The sequence below is a fragment of the Mandrillus leucophaeus genome, unplaced genomic scaffold, assembly GCF_000951045.1.
Source record: "Mandrillus leucophaeus isolate KB7577 unplaced genomic scaffold, Mleu.le_1.0 Scaffold80, whole genome shotgun sequence".
NCBI lineage: Eukaryota > Metazoa > Chordata > Mammalia > Primates > Cercopithecidae > Mandrillus > Mandrillus leucophaeus.
Window position 1 is genome coordinate 1,347,150 of NW_012108697.1, and position 16,380 is coordinate 1,363,529.

The 16,380-nt window shown below is 48.4% G+C and overlaps 2 protein-coding genes across 2 annotated transcripts in view; one reads left to right on the forward strand and one right to left on the reverse strand.

The window, feature by feature from the left end:
* Nucleotides 1–9,328, forward strand: part of AFAP1L2 (actin filament associated protein 1-like 2) — a 56,386-nt gene extending 47,058 nt beyond the window's left edge. The window contains exons 10-18 of the mRNA XM_011967497.1: nt 53–264; nt 2,445–2,590; nt 3,456–3,567; nt 4,220–4,465; nt 4,549–4,717; nt 5,485–5,640; nt 7,448–7,629; nt 7,761–7,883; nt 8,772–9,328. Of these exons, the coding sequence (XP_011822887.1) occupies nt 53–264; nt 2,445–2,590; nt 3,456–3,567; nt 4,220–4,465; nt 4,549–4,717; nt 5,485–5,640; nt 7,448–7,629; nt 7,761–7,883; nt 8,772–8,798 (1,373 nt within the window). The 3' untranslated portion in view covers nt 8,799–9,328. The remainder of the gene's footprint in view (nt 1–52; nt 265–2,444; nt 2,591–3,455; nt 3,568–4,219; nt 4,466–4,548; nt 4,718–5,484; nt 5,641–7,447; nt 7,630–7,760; nt 7,884–8,771) is intronic.
* Nucleotides 9,329–10,298: 970 nt separating this feature from the next.
* The window catches only part of VWA2 (von Willebrand factor A domain containing 2), a 51,459-nt gene continuing 45,377 nt past the window's right edge, over nt 10,299–16,380 (reverse strand). The window contains exons 12-14 of the mRNA XM_011967498.1: nt 15,223–15,774; nt 14,351–14,476; nt 10,299–13,490 (exon numbers count right to left, since the gene is read on the reverse strand). Coding sequence (XP_011822888.1) covers nt 13,393–13,490; nt 14,351–14,476; nt 15,223–15,774 — 776 coding nt within the window. The 3' untranslated portion in view covers nt 10,299–13,392. The remainder of the gene's footprint in view (nt 13,491–14,350; nt 14,477–15,222; nt 15,775–16,380) is intronic.

The window sequence follows — 16,380 nt, forward strand, 5'->3', positions numbered from 1 at the left end:
GCGTCCCCTCCTGCAGCCCAGTCCCCTCCTGCATCTGCACTTCCTCCTGCAGGTTACCTGAATGTGCTGGTGAACAGCCAGTGGAAGTCTCGCTGGTGCTCTGTCAGGGACAATCACCTGCACTTCTACCAGGACCGGAACCGGAGCAAGGTGGCCCAGCAACCCCTCAGCCTGGTGGGTTGTGAGGTGGTCCCAGACCCCAGCCCCGACCACCTCTACTCCTTCCGCATCCTCCACAAGGGCGAGGAGCTGGCCAAGCTTGAGGTACCACCGGCCTGCGGGGCAGGGAGCAGGGTCAGCCAGGGTGTGGCGGTGGTGGCTGTTTGCTGCCAGTCTCTGGAACTGTAATCCTACCAAGGGAGAATCAATGTCCCCACGTGTTATTTTTCGTTTGCCTGAGATTGTTTGCATTTTTAAAAATTTCCATTCCTTTTCTGACCTCAGGGTGGTTGCATTATAGGAGTGGAACCATGCGCTACTTCCTGCACTTGGGGCAGGAGGAGTATTTTTAACTCCCTGAGCTACTGGAAAAAAGCTGCTGGGGATTCAAAGTGGGTGCTGTTTTGTTTGGGTGTCACCAGCTGGGAGAGCCTCTAGGCCCAGTACATAAAAACCACACTGTTAGAGCTTATCTGGGGGAAAAAATTCACTTTGTGATACAATTACATTCCTCTCACTCCCCATCCTGTTTGATATGATGTTACATTTACCAAATGAAGAAGTGATATAATGCCTTGCAAGCTGCTGCAAGCGGAGACTGAGTCCCTTCCACGCATGGAAGCACCCACTTGCCCGTGAATGCTCCTTCACTTAGTCTTTGATGAGGAGGTCCTCATTCAAACTTCGCTCCAATCCTGCCCTCTGGTGGCTGAAAGACCCACATCTCAATTGCTTCCCAGGGTCTAGCTTATAGCTTATATTTGTCCATTCAGCTGTTCCCCATCAACAAACATCTCCTCAGCACAGGAATATGGTGGACAAGAACAATATGGGCTCCCTGTCCTTGTGGCACTTATGTCCTAGTTTGGGAGTGTGATGTTATTCAGCAAATCACCCAACTGATCGCTGAGCTTCAATGACTGGAAAGAAGTGGGGAGGGTGCTATAGATTTGTACTGGGGGCTGGGTGACAGGCTGGGAGCAACAGAGCCCTGATGGCTTTCAGGGGAGGGCAGCAAGCTCAGATCGGGGTTCCGAGATGCTTCCTCTGGCTACTGGGGTGGGAGTGGATGGAAGGGGGCAAGAAGGGACCTGTTAGGAAGCTGTCACAGCTGTCCAGGGCAGAGACGCAGCCTGGACTAGGGGAGGCCCATGAAAAGCTGTATTTAGAATCCAGTTGAAACTGAGTGGGGGTTGGGCATGATGGCTCACGCCTGTAACCCCAGCACTTTGGGAGGCCACGGCGGGTGGATCACCTGAGGTCAGGAGTTTGAAACCAGCCTGGCCAACATGGTGAAACCCTGTCTCTATTAAAAATACAAAAATTAGCTGGAGGTGGTGGGGCACCTGTAGTCCCAGCTACTTGGGAGGCTGACACAGAATTGCTTGAAGCCGGGAGGCAGAGGCTGCAGTGAACCAAGATCCCGCCACTGCACTCTAGCCTGGGCCACAGAGCGAGATTCTGTCTTAAAAAAAAAAAAAAAACTGTGAAAAAGAAATCAGCTAAATGTCAAATTCTGCTCATCGCGACCTCTTTGGTGAAGAGAATGTAGCAGCAAGTGATGGAGTTATGGGTTATACCAAAGGGAGCTGATTTTCCTCATGAAAATAAACCTATAGCTTTGATTAAATGGGCAGTTTTTTCTTATTTTAAAGAAACAATGTTGACATTTTAACTGAGGTACCCAATGGATGAATTTGATGAGAATGCATTGTCCCCTGGGGAAAAACAATACCAAATTCACTGGGATTTTGATCACAGTTTAGCAGCTGAGCTAGTGTAAGGCATTTAAAAGTTGTCCCGACTTTACTGAAGCCACGAACAAAAATAAATTTGAATGTTATTTCTTAGGGATCCAGGGAGTCTTGTTGTATATGGGATTAAGGTGATGACATGCATCGTTCATAAAATACAAGTGTCAACTTAAAAGACAATTTTTTAATCATTTTAAAAACTAACAGGTGATCACTAACAATTTTTAATAGTGATCACCTGGTGGTAAGTTTTCACCTCCTAAAAACACAATGTATAGAAATCTCATATGGCCCTTGGGACAAAAATCCAGCATTACTGAGGTGGCATCAAGATGTCACTGACGGGAAATGTGATTTGGGGCCATTGGGGGGTGGGTAGGCTGGTGAGCAGGAAGGGCATGGCCCTGGGCTGTTACAGAGGCTTTTGTGGGTGGGCTCTGGGGTAGGGGTGCGGTCACGGCCTGGTGGGGAGGGGCTGGCACCAGGCAGCACAGCCTGGCCCTGCTCATGTCTCTCTTGGCCTCGTTCCAGGCCAAGTCTTCCGAGGAAATGGGCCACTGGCTGGGTCTCCTGCTCTCCGAGTCAGGCTCCAAGACAGACCCAGAAGAGTTCACCTACGACTACGTGGATGCCGATAGGGTTTCCTGTATTGTGAGTGCGGCCAAAAACTCCCTCTTGTGAGTAATTTGGACCCTTCCTCTGTATACTCTCCTATACCTGGCCATGCTGCAGGCCCTGGGTCAGCCGGAGTCGGGGGCAGCAGAGAGCACAGGGTCCCACCCCTCTCTACCCAGCAGCAGGAAGATGCGAAGCCAAGGAGCAGCCCTTGGGGAGGCCTGGCCAACGGCCAGGAGCTGAGCTAAGAGCAAGGAGCCGAGCCAGGCTTCGGGCCCCAGGGGCGGCTTTGGCATCCTCGGCAGCAGTTAGACTTTCCAGCTCCTCCGGGCAGAGCTGTCCCTTTTCCTGACCTCCTACTTGTCCTTCCAGTGAATCCCTCACTGGGTCTCCAGCACACCCTGGAGAAAAGCAGGTCAGGGGGTGGTGCTTCTGTTTCCAGATGAGCAAACGGGCTGAGGGAGAGGCGTTTTTTGGTCAGGGTGGTAGAGCCAGTCTCGTGGAAGCTGGCCGAGCCACTGAAACAGAATCAGTTTTCTCATGGACCAGACAGGGATAGTGTGGCGGGCGCCACCCCAAGTGTATTGTGAAGATGAAATGAGAAGGGGTTTTTTGTTGTGGTTGCTGGAAGGAGATCCTAGAAGGGAGGAATCGGGGAGAAGATGGCAAAGGGATCCTCCTAGGATGAGGCGTATGGGCAAGGGAAGGTTGTCTTTCTGGGAGGAAAATCTCGAACCAAGAATTCCAGGAAGAAGGCACTGGGAAAGAGGGAGGAGGTGCCCTCTGATCCAGGGAGGTGGGTGTCCCAGATCTCTTGTGTGGCTACCACTTTCATGGCAACCACTCATCACTGGGAATCCTTGGAGCCTGGTGCTTTTGCCACCCTGCCCCAGGTGCTTCATGCATGCCACCTCCGCCTGTTTCCAGACTGATGCAGAGAAAATTCTCAGAGCCCAACACTTACATCGATGGCCTGCCTAGCCAGGACCGCCAGGAGGAGCTGTATGACGACGTGGAACTGTCGGAGCTCACAGCTGCGGTAAGGACCTGGCCAGGCAGCCGCCTGGGACTCTCCAGCCCTCCTCCTGCAAACCTCAATCCCAGAGATCATTAGAGTATCCCTGAGATTGAGTGGGTTCTGAGTCACCTACCAGGCCACTAGTGCAGACACCTAAGTGCAACAAGGCTGTCTCCTATATGTGAGGCTGTGCAGTCTGCTTGGCTTGGGGACTTATCTAGATGAAACACTGGTGAACCACTCTGGCCAGGGCTAGGGGTGTGGTGGTGGGATTGGGAGTGGAGGCACCAGTAGGCTTACCAGGCCCAAATCGACTGTCGAGTGAGATGATCACAGCGATGGCAGCTTCCACGTGCTGGGCACTGAACCCTGTGCTGAGCTGAGGACCTCCCACAGATGATCTCCTTGAACCCTAACCACCTTATGGGAAGGTGCTGCTCTTTACCTCTTTACAGATGAGGAAATAAGGTTCAGGGAAGTTAAGTGCTCTGTCTGGGTCTTCCACCTTGAGTGACATATCTAGGACTCAAGCAGTGGCCCCCACCAGGAGGGAGGGAGATCTCTTGGACCATTGTGAGGTGGGCACCAGAGCTGTGAGGCAGGGCTGGTACCCCCTCCACAGCTGAGAGAGTGGAGGTAATGGTGAATGCCCCAGACTCTCTCTCTTCTGCAGGTAGAGCCTACCGAGGAAGCCACCCCTGTTGCGGATGACCCAAATGAGAGAGAATCTGACCGAGTGTACCTGGACCTCACACCTATCAAGTCCTTTCTGCATGGCCCCAGCAGTGTCCAGGCCCAGGCCTCCTCCCTGACATTGTCCCACCTGGACAATGCAACTGAGGCCCTCCCTACAGACCCAGGCCCAGGTCCCACCCCAGATGAGCCCTGCATAAAGTGTCCAGAGAACCTGGGGGAACAGGTACAGGCCCTCCCCTGCAGGAAAGCCAGACCACCTTCCCACGTCCCTTCAGCCCGCTGAGCCAGGTCTGCTTTCCCCCACAGCAGCTGGAGAGTTTGGAGCCAGAGGAGCCTTCCCTGAGAATCACCACCGTCAAAATCCAGACTGAACAGCAGAGAATCTCCTTCCCACCGAGCTGCCCCGACGCCGTGGTGGCCACCCCACCTGGCGCCAGCCCACCTGTGAAGGACAGGTTGCGTGTGACCAGTGCAGGTACTTGTGCTTGGGGAAGTTAGCCCGATTCCATCTGTATTAGTCAGGGTTCTCTAGGGGGACAGAACTAATAGGACAGATGTACATATGAAAGGGCGTTTATAAAGGAGAATTGACTCACACGATCACACAGTCAAGTCCCACAACAGGCCATCTGCAAGTTGAGGAGCAAGGAAGCCAGTAGTGGATCAGTCCGAGTCCCAAAGCCTCAAAAGTAGGGAAGCCGACAATGCAGTCTTCAGTGTGTGGCCAAAGGCCTGAGAGCCCCTGGCAAACCACTGGTGTGAATCCAAGAGTCCAAAAGCTGAAGAACTTGGAGTCTGATGCTCGAGGGCAGGAAGCATCCAGCACAGGAGAAAGATGAAGGCTGGAAGACTCAGCAAGTCAAGTCCTTCCACATTCTTCTGCCTGCTTTATTCTAGCCATGCTGGCAGCTGATTAGATGGTGCCCACCCAGACCGAGAGCAGGTCTACCTCTCCCAGTCCACTGACTCAAATGTTAATCTCCTTTGGCAACACCCTCACAGACACTCCCAGCAACAATACTTTGCATCCTTCAATCAAGTTGACATATTAACCATCCTTTACACACCATCCTTTTCAGATTAGGAAACAAGTTCAGAGAGGTAGAGGCCCCTGTCCAGGTCTGGCATCCAGCCTAGCAGGGCTTTGTGCCAAAGTCCCAGGTTCTATCTGAGCCAGTAGACTGGGGACAGCCCTCATGATCCAGTCGTGCTGACCTGGGGCTTCCCTCTCTGGGTCTGTAGAGATCAAGCTTGGCAAGAATCGGACAGAAGCTGAGGTGAAGCGGTACACAGAGGAGAAGGAGAGGCTTGAAAAGAAAAAGGAAGAAATCCGGGGGCACCTGGCTCAGCTCCGGAAAGAGAAACGGGAGCTAAAGGAAACCCTATTGAAATGCACAGGTAAGGGGCCTAAGGGGCACCCCCAGTGGGGAGGGACCCTCAGCTCAGAGGGCTGTTGTAGGCTTAACTTTTTGGCGGAAGATCTAGCTGTCACCTGCCTTCCCAATCAGTGGGCCTTGGCCTAGGTGGGTGCTCCTTGTGTGTCCTCTTTGACACACAATCCTGTCTGAAAGGCCATTCTCCTGGACATAGAGAGAAAGCCTATGACAGAACATCAATAGGACCAGCAGGTCATTGTGAAAAGCTAGTTAAAGGAGTTAAGTTTTGTGGATTATGCATAGGCCATAAGTATTTTATTGTCACTTAAATGCATATTCCTTGGCCCATCTTTTGAGGACCTGGCACTGCAGATTTTTTGAGCTCTGGTCGGCTGACTGGAGTCTCATGTCATCCTTCATGCGTTAACTATACCTGTTAATGCATCAGCCTTCATTTCTTTAAAGTCAACAAAAACTTAAGACACTTGCCAAGAAGTCTTTTAGATTATCTTCCAAATCACACTCATATCATTTGACAGCTATTTCCTGGCAATCTGTTGCATTTAAAATTTTAAAATTAAAAAAATTGAGATGGGGTCTCACAATGTTGTCCAGGCTGGTCTAGAGCTCCTGAGCCAAAGGGATACCTGCCTTGGCCTCTCAAAGTGCTGGGATTACAGGTGTAAACCAGCTGCAACCTGCCTCTTCTCAAACCTTTTCAAAGTATTTGACTTAGTGTTCATGGAGTAACTTTTTGTTTATTTGAATTGTAGAGGGGCATGAACAAGCATAAGCAGCAGTGCAGGTTTGGGGACAAATTCAGCTGACTGGTGAGGGAAGGTCTTGAGAATGCAAAGTCACCCACTGGCTTTTCTTTTTTTTGAGACAGTCTCGCTCTGTTGCCCAGGCTGGCATGTAGTGGCACGATCTTGGCTCACTGCAACCTCTGCCTCCCAGGTTCAAGCAATCCTCCTAACTGGGATTAAAGGCACATGCCACCACGCCCAGCTAATTTTTGTATTTTTAGTAGAGACGTGGTTTCACCATGTTGGCCAGGATGGTCTCAAACTCCTGGTCTCAAGTGATCTGCCCACCTCAGCCTCCCAAAGTACTGGGATTACAGGTGTGAACCACCTCAACCAGCTTGAACTGTATTTTTTTAAACTCCAATCTTCAAAACATTATTGGTATATGTTTTCTTTTCCTTCTGTCTTTAGAGATGGTCCTTCAACAGCATCTATGAATTTTTCTTAAACAGTGGCCCTGGGCTCAGAACTCTTATGTGGTACATACGTGATACCATCCTTTCCTCCAGCAGTGAGCTTCTAGGATACAGGCCCTAGGCATCATTTCATGGTGTGACAGCAGCAACCCGAGAGGTTCAGGGTTAAGAGGAGGAGCCAGGGCTGAGGACTCCTCCTCTGTTAGGCCTAGGGAAGTCAGAGGATTGAGGGAACTCGGTAGGGCAGGTCAAGCTGCCCAGCCCTCCTCCATGGGCCATGAATAAAGCCCCTCACCCTTTTGGGTCACTGTCAAAACAACCAAGAGTCTCTGAGAATCTACAAGAAGGGGCTTACGCCTGACTCATGCCCTTTAGTGAAGCCAGAGCTCTCCTCCCCAAGAGCCTCCTAGCCTTTGCAGAATGCTAACTAGAGCAGGCCTGCAGGCTGCCCCGGCACACAGGCCCCCCACCCCCGGCTCTAAGTGTTGGGGCCAGACCTGTGGTCCTTCTTGGGTGGTGAGGTATGTAGATCCTGCCTCCACCCAGCAGGGCTCCCTGGCCTGGGCCGAGATGCTGTTCTCTGAGGCCTGCATACTTCTCTCTCCAGACAAGGAAGTCCTGGCCAGCCTGGAGCAGAAGCTGAAGGAAATGGACGAGGAGTGCCGGGGTGAGGAGAGCAGGCGTGTGGACCTGGAGCTCAGCATCATGGAGGTGAAGGACAACCTGAAGAAGGCTGAGGCGGGGCCTGTGACACTGGGCACCACTGTGGACACCACCCACCTGGAGAACGTGAGCCCCCGCGTGAGTGCTGGAGCCACAGTCTCTGGGCTGCTTGTAGGGCTCCCTGGACATGGGTTGGGGCAGGTGGGTCACATCTCCCTCCCCTTGACTCAGTCCTTGCTCTCCTCCTGTAACCATAGCCCAAAGCTGTCACACCTGCCCCTGCCCCAGACTGTACCCCAGTCAACTCCGCAACCACGCTCAAGAACAGGCCTCTCTCAGTCATGGTCACAGGCAAAGGCACTGTCCTCCAGAAAGCCAAGGTAAGTAGTCACTCCCAGTCTCCCTTGGGGCCAGCAGGAATGTCACAAAGATAGGGGCCCATCTTCTGACCCAGGTGGTGCTTTGTGGCTTTTGGCACCAGCTCTGAGCAAGGGCTTGGCACTCACCAGGGAGTGGCAGTGGCTTTGCCATGCCTTTGGCTCAGTCTTTCGCACTGACCAACCAGAAAGGTGCCTGCACTTGGTTCGCGTGTCCTTCCCTGTGAACTTGGGGATACTTCAGTTCTTACCCTCCACACAGTTACGGGTAGATTCCAGCAGGACAGCTGCAGCTCAGGGACAGATTATGACAGTTTTCAAATCAAAAAGTCAGTTACTGCACAGGACTTCTACCATTAAAACTAAAGAAACAGACTCACATAGGTGGTTTGAATTGTCCAAAGTTGACCACCCAACTAGTGGCAAAATTCTCAGCAAGTTGTAAATGAGGAATCCATGCTATGATGTAGTTTCTCCCTGAGGGTTAGTCAAAAAGTATCATCATTTACTTATTTGTACACTAAAGAACATGCCTAGGGCTGCCTTTGGCAAACTCTGTTCTTTATTCCTATCCTGCTTACTTGCTGCAGATATTTGGAGGTGCTCACAACAATGGCTAACCAATAATTCCATGCAAGCATCTGAACCTCCACTCCCTTGTTGCTGTGGGAGACATCACTTACAGGCACTCGCTGTTGTGCCACAGTCTCAAAAACCTCTGAATAGGCACTCTAAGCAGTGATGAACATACAGGGTTTGAAACCTGTTTGTCACCTCTATGCCTAAAATAGTTTTTCTCACATTTTTTCTATATATATCAAAGTTGCTACAGTGGATAACTAACTATCTTTTTTGTGGGGGGTGGGTGCTCGTATTGGAATGGTACCCTAGGAATGGGAGAAGAAAGGAGCAAGTTAGAAAACAAGCTTCATCTGAAGACTCTCATGTCAATGTGGACCTTGGTGACAATCCTGCTTTGTTAAAGCAAAATCTCTGCAAAAGGGTGAGTCTGTTTAGAAGAAAAAGCAAAGACTGAGGTACTGTGAATGGCAAGCTTCAGCTAAGAGGAGGATCTGTCCCTTTTCAGAGCTACAGGAAATAATACAACAAAAAGGAGGCTTCTTTGGAGACCTAAGTATATTGGATGTAAACAAGACATTGTATTTAGGGATGTTGTGTGTTTCTTTTTTGAAGTTGTCATCAATTGCTTTACTAAGATTTTTAAATAGTAAAAACCTCATGTTTAGACTTTGGTGGAAGATGAATCAAGGAAGCAGGGCCCTGTCTTATGGGTCACCTGGCTTTGGTGAGTGAGAAGACCTAAACTCCTGGCCATCGTCTCTTATCCAATACTTAGCAGTTGGGGATTAAACCATCCTTGCCTTCAGTTCTCTCCAATATTACCAGGCCCAACTCAGTCTTCAGTGATTTTAAAAAGCGTTGACATCCAGAAACAGTAATGGGGGAAAATATTTGGGACCAAGCTGAAGCACTGATCCCACTAAGTTAAATACTTCTTTCCAGTCTAAGGCAGGCCTGAATCAACTGTCTTTAAATAAAATTTTAAGTGATGCTGTATTATATATAGGAAAAAATGCTTAAAATCCTGTCATTTAGAAACAGTGAAAAGTGTCTTTTGAGATTAAACTGACTCTTTACCATAGGGAAAAATATTACTGTGTGTTTACAGATTCATTCCTGTGGTCGGGCCATTTTTAAGGGAAGAGTTATTTAATATAAATAGTCCCTGATTTTAAGTTCTGTTTAATGATGTCCATTCCCCTTCTAAGAACAAAGTGGTGAATTTTGGTTAGGCTGGTCTCCCTCTTAAAATTGGCAGTGCTGTTCCTTGTGCTGCCCCTGTCTTTTCCTGATTTTTTTTTTTTTTTTTAAACACAGGTTGAAACATTTCATCTATTATCTCTGCCTCATTTCTGGGGGGTTGTGTATCAGTTCTCTAACACTTGTTCCTGAGAACTAAAGGTCTTTTTTTATTCTTATTTCCTCTCTCATAAACATTTGGTGACCTTTTACCAAGTGGTGAGTTAGATTTTTTTTTTAAATAAAATGTTCATTGTATTTGAGGTTTTCCTTGTATTTCATGAAATGACTTGGGGCAGGGCCTGGGGGGTTCTCAAGGGAGGAAATGTTTTGGTTATTTACACACTGAACTACAAGATGGGGTCCTAGCAGGAAACTCAGCCTCCTTGAATCAAAGAGCATAGATAAGACTGAAAGCAAATTTTAGTAGTACAGTTAACAACATACCAAAGACACAGGAAACATCTGCAGAAATTGATCATATGTAAGTAAATGAAAAATCAGTACTCCCACAAGTTAAATATACTCCTAAAGAATTCTTGGGAAAAAAGAAACATACCAATACTGGGAAGGTTGCCTAAGTAGTAATTAAGGAAGTTTATAGCATAAATGTGTTTATTTAAAAAATGACAAAACCAAAATCTGGTTCATTAAAAAGACTAATAGACAACCTAAGGCAATATAAAATAGCAGAACTGAAATGGAGGCTCTAAGTACAGATACTGACAAGAGTTTTCAAATTATATCTGTGTAAAGTTTGAGAAATATGTATTTTCCATTATAAGGTTAGTATAGCTCTGATACCAAAAATCCAAAACAAATTGCAAAAGTAAACATATCTCATTGTTGGACACAGATTAAAAGAATCTGAAATAAAATGCTGGCAAATGAAATTCAGCAGGGTTTATAGAATGATGTTTAATGACCGAATAGAATTTATCCAGAAAAATCAAGGGTTGTTCAATGACTGAAAATATATAAATGGATAATCTATCACATTATCTTGAAGAAGAAAAAGCATACCAAAAATCTCAACATATAATAAACACTCTTAGTTCATCTAGGAATAAAGCATTCTTAAACTGATAAGTAACCCATAGAAAACAATTATAATGATGAAAAAGTCAAGAACCAGATATGGATACCTGCTACTTCGTGAAACATTATTCTGGAAGTCTCAGGCAATGCAAAAAGACGTGGTATACAACTTTAAAAGGAAGAGACAAGAACTAGGATCATTTGGAAATACTTCTCTAGAAAAGCAAGAGTCAATTATTAGAACTAGGGTATTCAACAGGATGACTGGAATCAGGATCATTCAGAGAAAATAAGGAAATTTATGGCCTATATGCAATGTTTTAATTCTTGCAAGGAAAATATATTTGTCTTACTTGAATAAGTAATTAAAGGTAAAAATTAAAGCTAATTTCTTTTAAATGAAAGAAGGCTTGGCTAGTTAGGCCAAAGGATAGCATTTTCCTGGGGTACTGACAAAAGCTGAACTATTCAGTGGCACCATCACTACAAAAGGGGAAAAAAATATTTCAGAGGTGGGAACACCATCTCCTACAAAGAAACGGTAAAGGTCTTTATAAGTCCAGAGCCCAGAGTTTGCTGTTTAAATCCAAGTAATTCAATCAGGGCACCCAAATACCAGCCCGGAACAAGACAAAAAGCCTACATTATAACATGGTTAAACTGCTATTTAAAGACAATGCATTCATGTCATTTCTATGACATCACTGATCAGCATCTGCCAGGGAGCACATGATCCTGCCCTGGACGTTGTCTTCTGTGAAGGGCAGCATAACAACAGAATATTATCAATGATAGTATCCCTTGAATACAGATGATTATGACTCAATGTCTGGTACACCAGACTTCTTAATATCTAAAATCATGGTGATACTACTTCAAGCACTTTTCTAGCACCAGAAATCCTGAAGTTCTTAAAGACAAAGTATGCTTGAATGTTTGTCTATAAAACATGTTAAAATATTTATAAAGAAAAACAGGCCGGGCACGGTGGCTCACCCCTGTAATCCCAGCACTTTAGGAGGCCAAGGCAGGGATATCACCTGAGGTCAGGAGTTTGAGACCAGCCTGGCCAACATGGTAAAATGCTGTCTCTACTAAAAATACAAAAATTAGCCAGGCATGGTGGCATGTGCCTGTAATCCCAGCTACTCAAGAGGCTGAGGCATGAGAATCACTTGAACCTGGGAGGCAAAGGTTCCAGTGAGCCGAGATTGTGCCACTGCACTCCAGCCTGGGCAACAAGAGCGAAACTCCGTCTCAAAAAAAAAGAAAAACGATAAGGTGTCTGGAGTTACGTCAGAGCTCTAGAAAGATTTCTACTGAAAATCCAACTCTAAACAACACAACTAAGGAGAAGAAGTAATTCCTAAATACTGCAGGGATAGTAAGTATCTAGTTTGCCAGAGAATATTCCAAACATGCCTCTTTGCCGCATAGGTACAAATATCCCTGTTTAGTAAATAACCAACATTTCTTGAACTATTTCTTTAAAAGCTATGTAGAAAAGCAAAGCAAAACAAAACTAAAACGTAGGCAGCGTAAGATCAATGCTTTAGAAAGCAAAATCTCTGTTAAGTTTCTTTATCCTATATTTTTGAGTTTAAGAATCTTCTCTTTGCCCCACTAAAAGGAGAATAAGGAAATAATTCCATAAACACACCACAACCCCTCCTAAGTAAATTTTTTTCTTTTTGACAGATTTTCACTCTTGTTGCCCAGGCTGGAGTGCAGTGGTGTGATGTCGGCTCACTGCAACTTCCGCCTCCCGGGTTCAAGCCATTCTCCTGCCTCAGCCTCCCGAGTCGCTGGGATTATAGGCATCTGCCACCACGCCTGGCTACTTTTTGAATTTTTAGTAAAGACGAGGTTTCACCATGTTGGCCAGGCTGGTCTCAAACTCCTGACCTCAGGTGATCCGCCTGCCTCGGCCTCCCAAAGTGCTGGGATTACAAGCGTGAGCCACAGCCTCTGGCCGTAACCTCTTTTAAAGGAAGACCTTTCAAGTGGACACTGCTCACTACTCAGAACAATTTCACCTCCAGACCTGGGCCAATTGCACACTCAGCTCCTCCCCCATCATCAAACAAGCTGGTTAATTGGTCACATTTCAGTCTGGGACCTTTCCAAGTCTCTTCCACACACAAAAGGCAGTCACCAGAAGTCAAAAATGTCCCTCAAGCCCCCTTTCAGACTCAATGCAAATGCATCCAGGATGTCTATGGGGAAGCAGAAAAGCCGCTGCTTTCCATTTTGAAAGGCTGTGGCCTTCACCGTCCAAAGGATGCTCTAGTAAAGGCCTCTGCTGGGCATTACTGTGTCAACAACATTCTAGCTAGCATTGATTGTGGGCAAAGGAATGTCAGGCCACTAAATTTCAGGCTTCTGGACCCCTTGTTTATCCTCAAGGAAAAGGTGGCAGATGTCATAGCCTTAACAAGGCACAGCAGATACAGAAAGTCGGTATTTACTTACACATCAAAAGTTTTCAACAACATCATTTCTGGGTGACATCAGCTGCTTTCTTGTCTCTAAGCAGCATGGCTACAGTTGGGACATCCTCCTCCCTCACTGAGAATAGTGGTCCTGGCCACAGTGGGAAGCAGACATTCTAAGGACCCCCAGGGCACAGATGTTCCAGAAGGCAGGCACCATTTCAGTGCCCAGGCCTTCTCTGTAGTTGCTGGGAGGGGTACGGCTGCTGCCCTCCTGCATGGGAGCCACGTGCCTCGGGGGCGTCTCCTCTCAAGAATCCTGGGGAAGGAGGTGAACTCTGAGGACAGGAGTATCTGCATCCCCTTCTCAGCCCTCCAGCAGCCTCTGAGGACCCCTTCAGGTCCTGATCCTACTCTACAACCCACCTCGCCCCCAGCAGAAGATGCCAGATCAGAGACCCCATCAGATTGTCCTCCAGAGCTTCTCTCTGGCCTTAGGAAGCCAAACTCTGCCCATGGCCAACAAACCAAGGCTCCGACTGGACTTGTCTTCTGATTTCTGGCTGTTCTTACTTCAAACTCATGAACAGGAGCCATAAGTGGACCTCTAATGCCTCCCAACAATCACTCTGTAGGCCCTAATCTGTTACCCTTCTCTTGATAGTCATTTCTTTTCTCTCAAACCTCTGGCACCTCCTCCTCATCCTCACTTAGCTGTTCTTCCCATTTTACTGAGCAAATAGAAAGCACCCCAAAAAGAGCTTCCAGCAGTTCCCACCACTGCATTTACCCACCCCTGCCTCTGTCTGCCCTCCTGTACCCTGGATCCACTGTGCTCCTAACTGTGGCCTCCCTCCTAGTTGTCATGACTTTCTCTAGGGTGCTGGGCACCGTCTAACACACCACATGTTGTATTATACTTAATTTGCTTATTGTCTGCCTCCCCATTAGAATGGAAGCTCCATGAGGGCAGAGGTTTTGTTTACTGCTATGTTCCCGCACTTAGAACAATGCCTGGGATGCATGAGGTATTCACTAAATGTTTTGTGGGGAAATGATTGAATAATTCCCTCCACTGAACGAATGTTTTAGAACCTGCCTTCAGCTGAGTTTGTGGGACTTGGCAGGACTTGCAATACCATCCCTGGCTGACACATGCAGAGCAAGAGTTCCACTCACGGTTCTCACAGTGGGGGCCCTCCCAGCCATCCCGGCACTCGCAGCGGTAGCTCCCGTTCTGCAGGACGCAGCTGCCCTCATTCATGCATGGGCTGGGTTTGCAGAGGTTGACTGGCCGCTTGGCTTCTGCAATGGAGAACACACCCACCAGGCCGGCCGGGCATGGGTTAGACCTGAAATCCCCCACCCTAAGTAAGCCCAGTAGAGGTGCAAGGCTACTAGAGTCATGTCTCCCTTTGCCCTGGTAGCTCATGGTTGGTGCTGCATACAACTTGGCTAGGTTAGTAAGATCCAGCTCTCCTACAGACTCGTGGAGAGTTCATTGCTGAGATGTGCCATACATATGGCAGACTTTTCTGTTTGTTTGTTTTTGAGGTGGAGTCTCCCTCTTGTTGCCCAGGCTGGAGTACAATGGCGCGATCTTGGCTCCCCACAACCTCCACCTCCCGGGTTCAAGTGATTCTCCTGTCTCTTCTAAGAAGGTGAAGAGGAGGTCACTGGATTTGGGCTGGCCCTGTTTGCTCTGGGCTCTGTCACTGCCCAAGTCAGTGTCAATGTGGGATCTGTAGACCCTTAGGAAGCTTGTGGATATCCTAAAAGTGGGTTCTGTTTAAAGGGAATGCATTAATTCTCAAGTTTGGGAGGGAGTTATCTATGTTAGTTAAACTTTCTATACCTTAAATGTCAAATGGGGATGGTTAAACCTACTGTAGGATTTTATGTGAGCATGGGATTTAGCACAGAACCTGGCAGTTGGGAAGCAAGTGCTCAGTAGCTGGGAAGAGCTGCCATCCTTGCCATGATGTATGTGAAGGCTCAGGCTGAAGGCCTGCCATGGGGATAGCCCTGAGGATGTGGATTCCCCCACTCACCTCCACACAGCCACTCAATGAGCACGTCCTGGTGGTACCGCAGGTCAGTGTAAGCTGCCACGTGGATCAGGGAATCCCGGGGACCTGCAAGCCTCCGCAGACCCTCGCTTAGGACAGGCCCCACGCCCATGACCAAGACAGAGATGCCATTGTTCCTCAGCTTCTGGGCAGGGACAGCCGCGTCCTCTGCGCCTCTCCCGCCTATGAGCACCACCACAGCTTTGGGGACACCAGGCCGGGCACCCCTCTGGACAGTCATCACTTTGTCATAGATGTGCAGCAGGGCGGTGCCGGCTGAGCCCACCCCACCCAGGTAGGGGGCCTGGCTAATGGCCCGCAGCAGCGCAGCCTGGGTGGGTTTGGCGTCCAGCCCGAAGGCAGTCTGTACCTGGCTGCCATACACCACCAGGCCGACCTGTGTCACGTCAGGGTTCACCTCAAACTGGAGGGCACAGCTTCTCACAAAGCTCTGCATCTGAGCAAAGTTCTCAGGCCCTACTGAGGCAGAGGTGTCCAACATGAAGACGAGGTCCAGGGCTTGTGTCCGGCACCCTGCAGGAGCAAGCAGAGGGGCGTCAGCAGTGGATCTGCCAGTCAGAGCCCCTCGACGGGACCCAGGGACTGCCTGGTTGGGTAGGGCCCAGGTCAGCCAGGGTGCTCTTTTCACGGCAGAATCCACCCTCTCTGTCTTCCTTTTAGCCACAGAACAGCACTTTCCTAGAATATTAACAGGAAGATGAGTGCCTGGCCAGACCACATTTCTCAGCCTTCCTGGCAGCTAGGGTGGCCACGTGTCTTAAGTTCTGACGGATGTGATCAATTTCAAATTCATGCAGCTGGAAGCTGCTTACCTTCCACTTCCCCTCTCCCTCTTCCTGCCGGCTGAGAAATGGTGACCTTGGACCTCAAGGTAGAAGCCATAAGATGACCAAGCCTTGCTGGCCCAGGCCACTCACCTCTGAACTGTATGTGAGAGAAGTAAGTTCCTGTCCTATGTAACCCATGGGGCTTCTGGGCAACCCTTTGTGACAACATCTTCACCTGTGCCTTCATCCATCCCCAGTATGCAGAGCACTAATTCGATGCTGTATGGACAAAATGGGCCCATGCCTGCTGTCAACAGGCTGACAGTCTAGGGGAACAGACATGAAATGAACA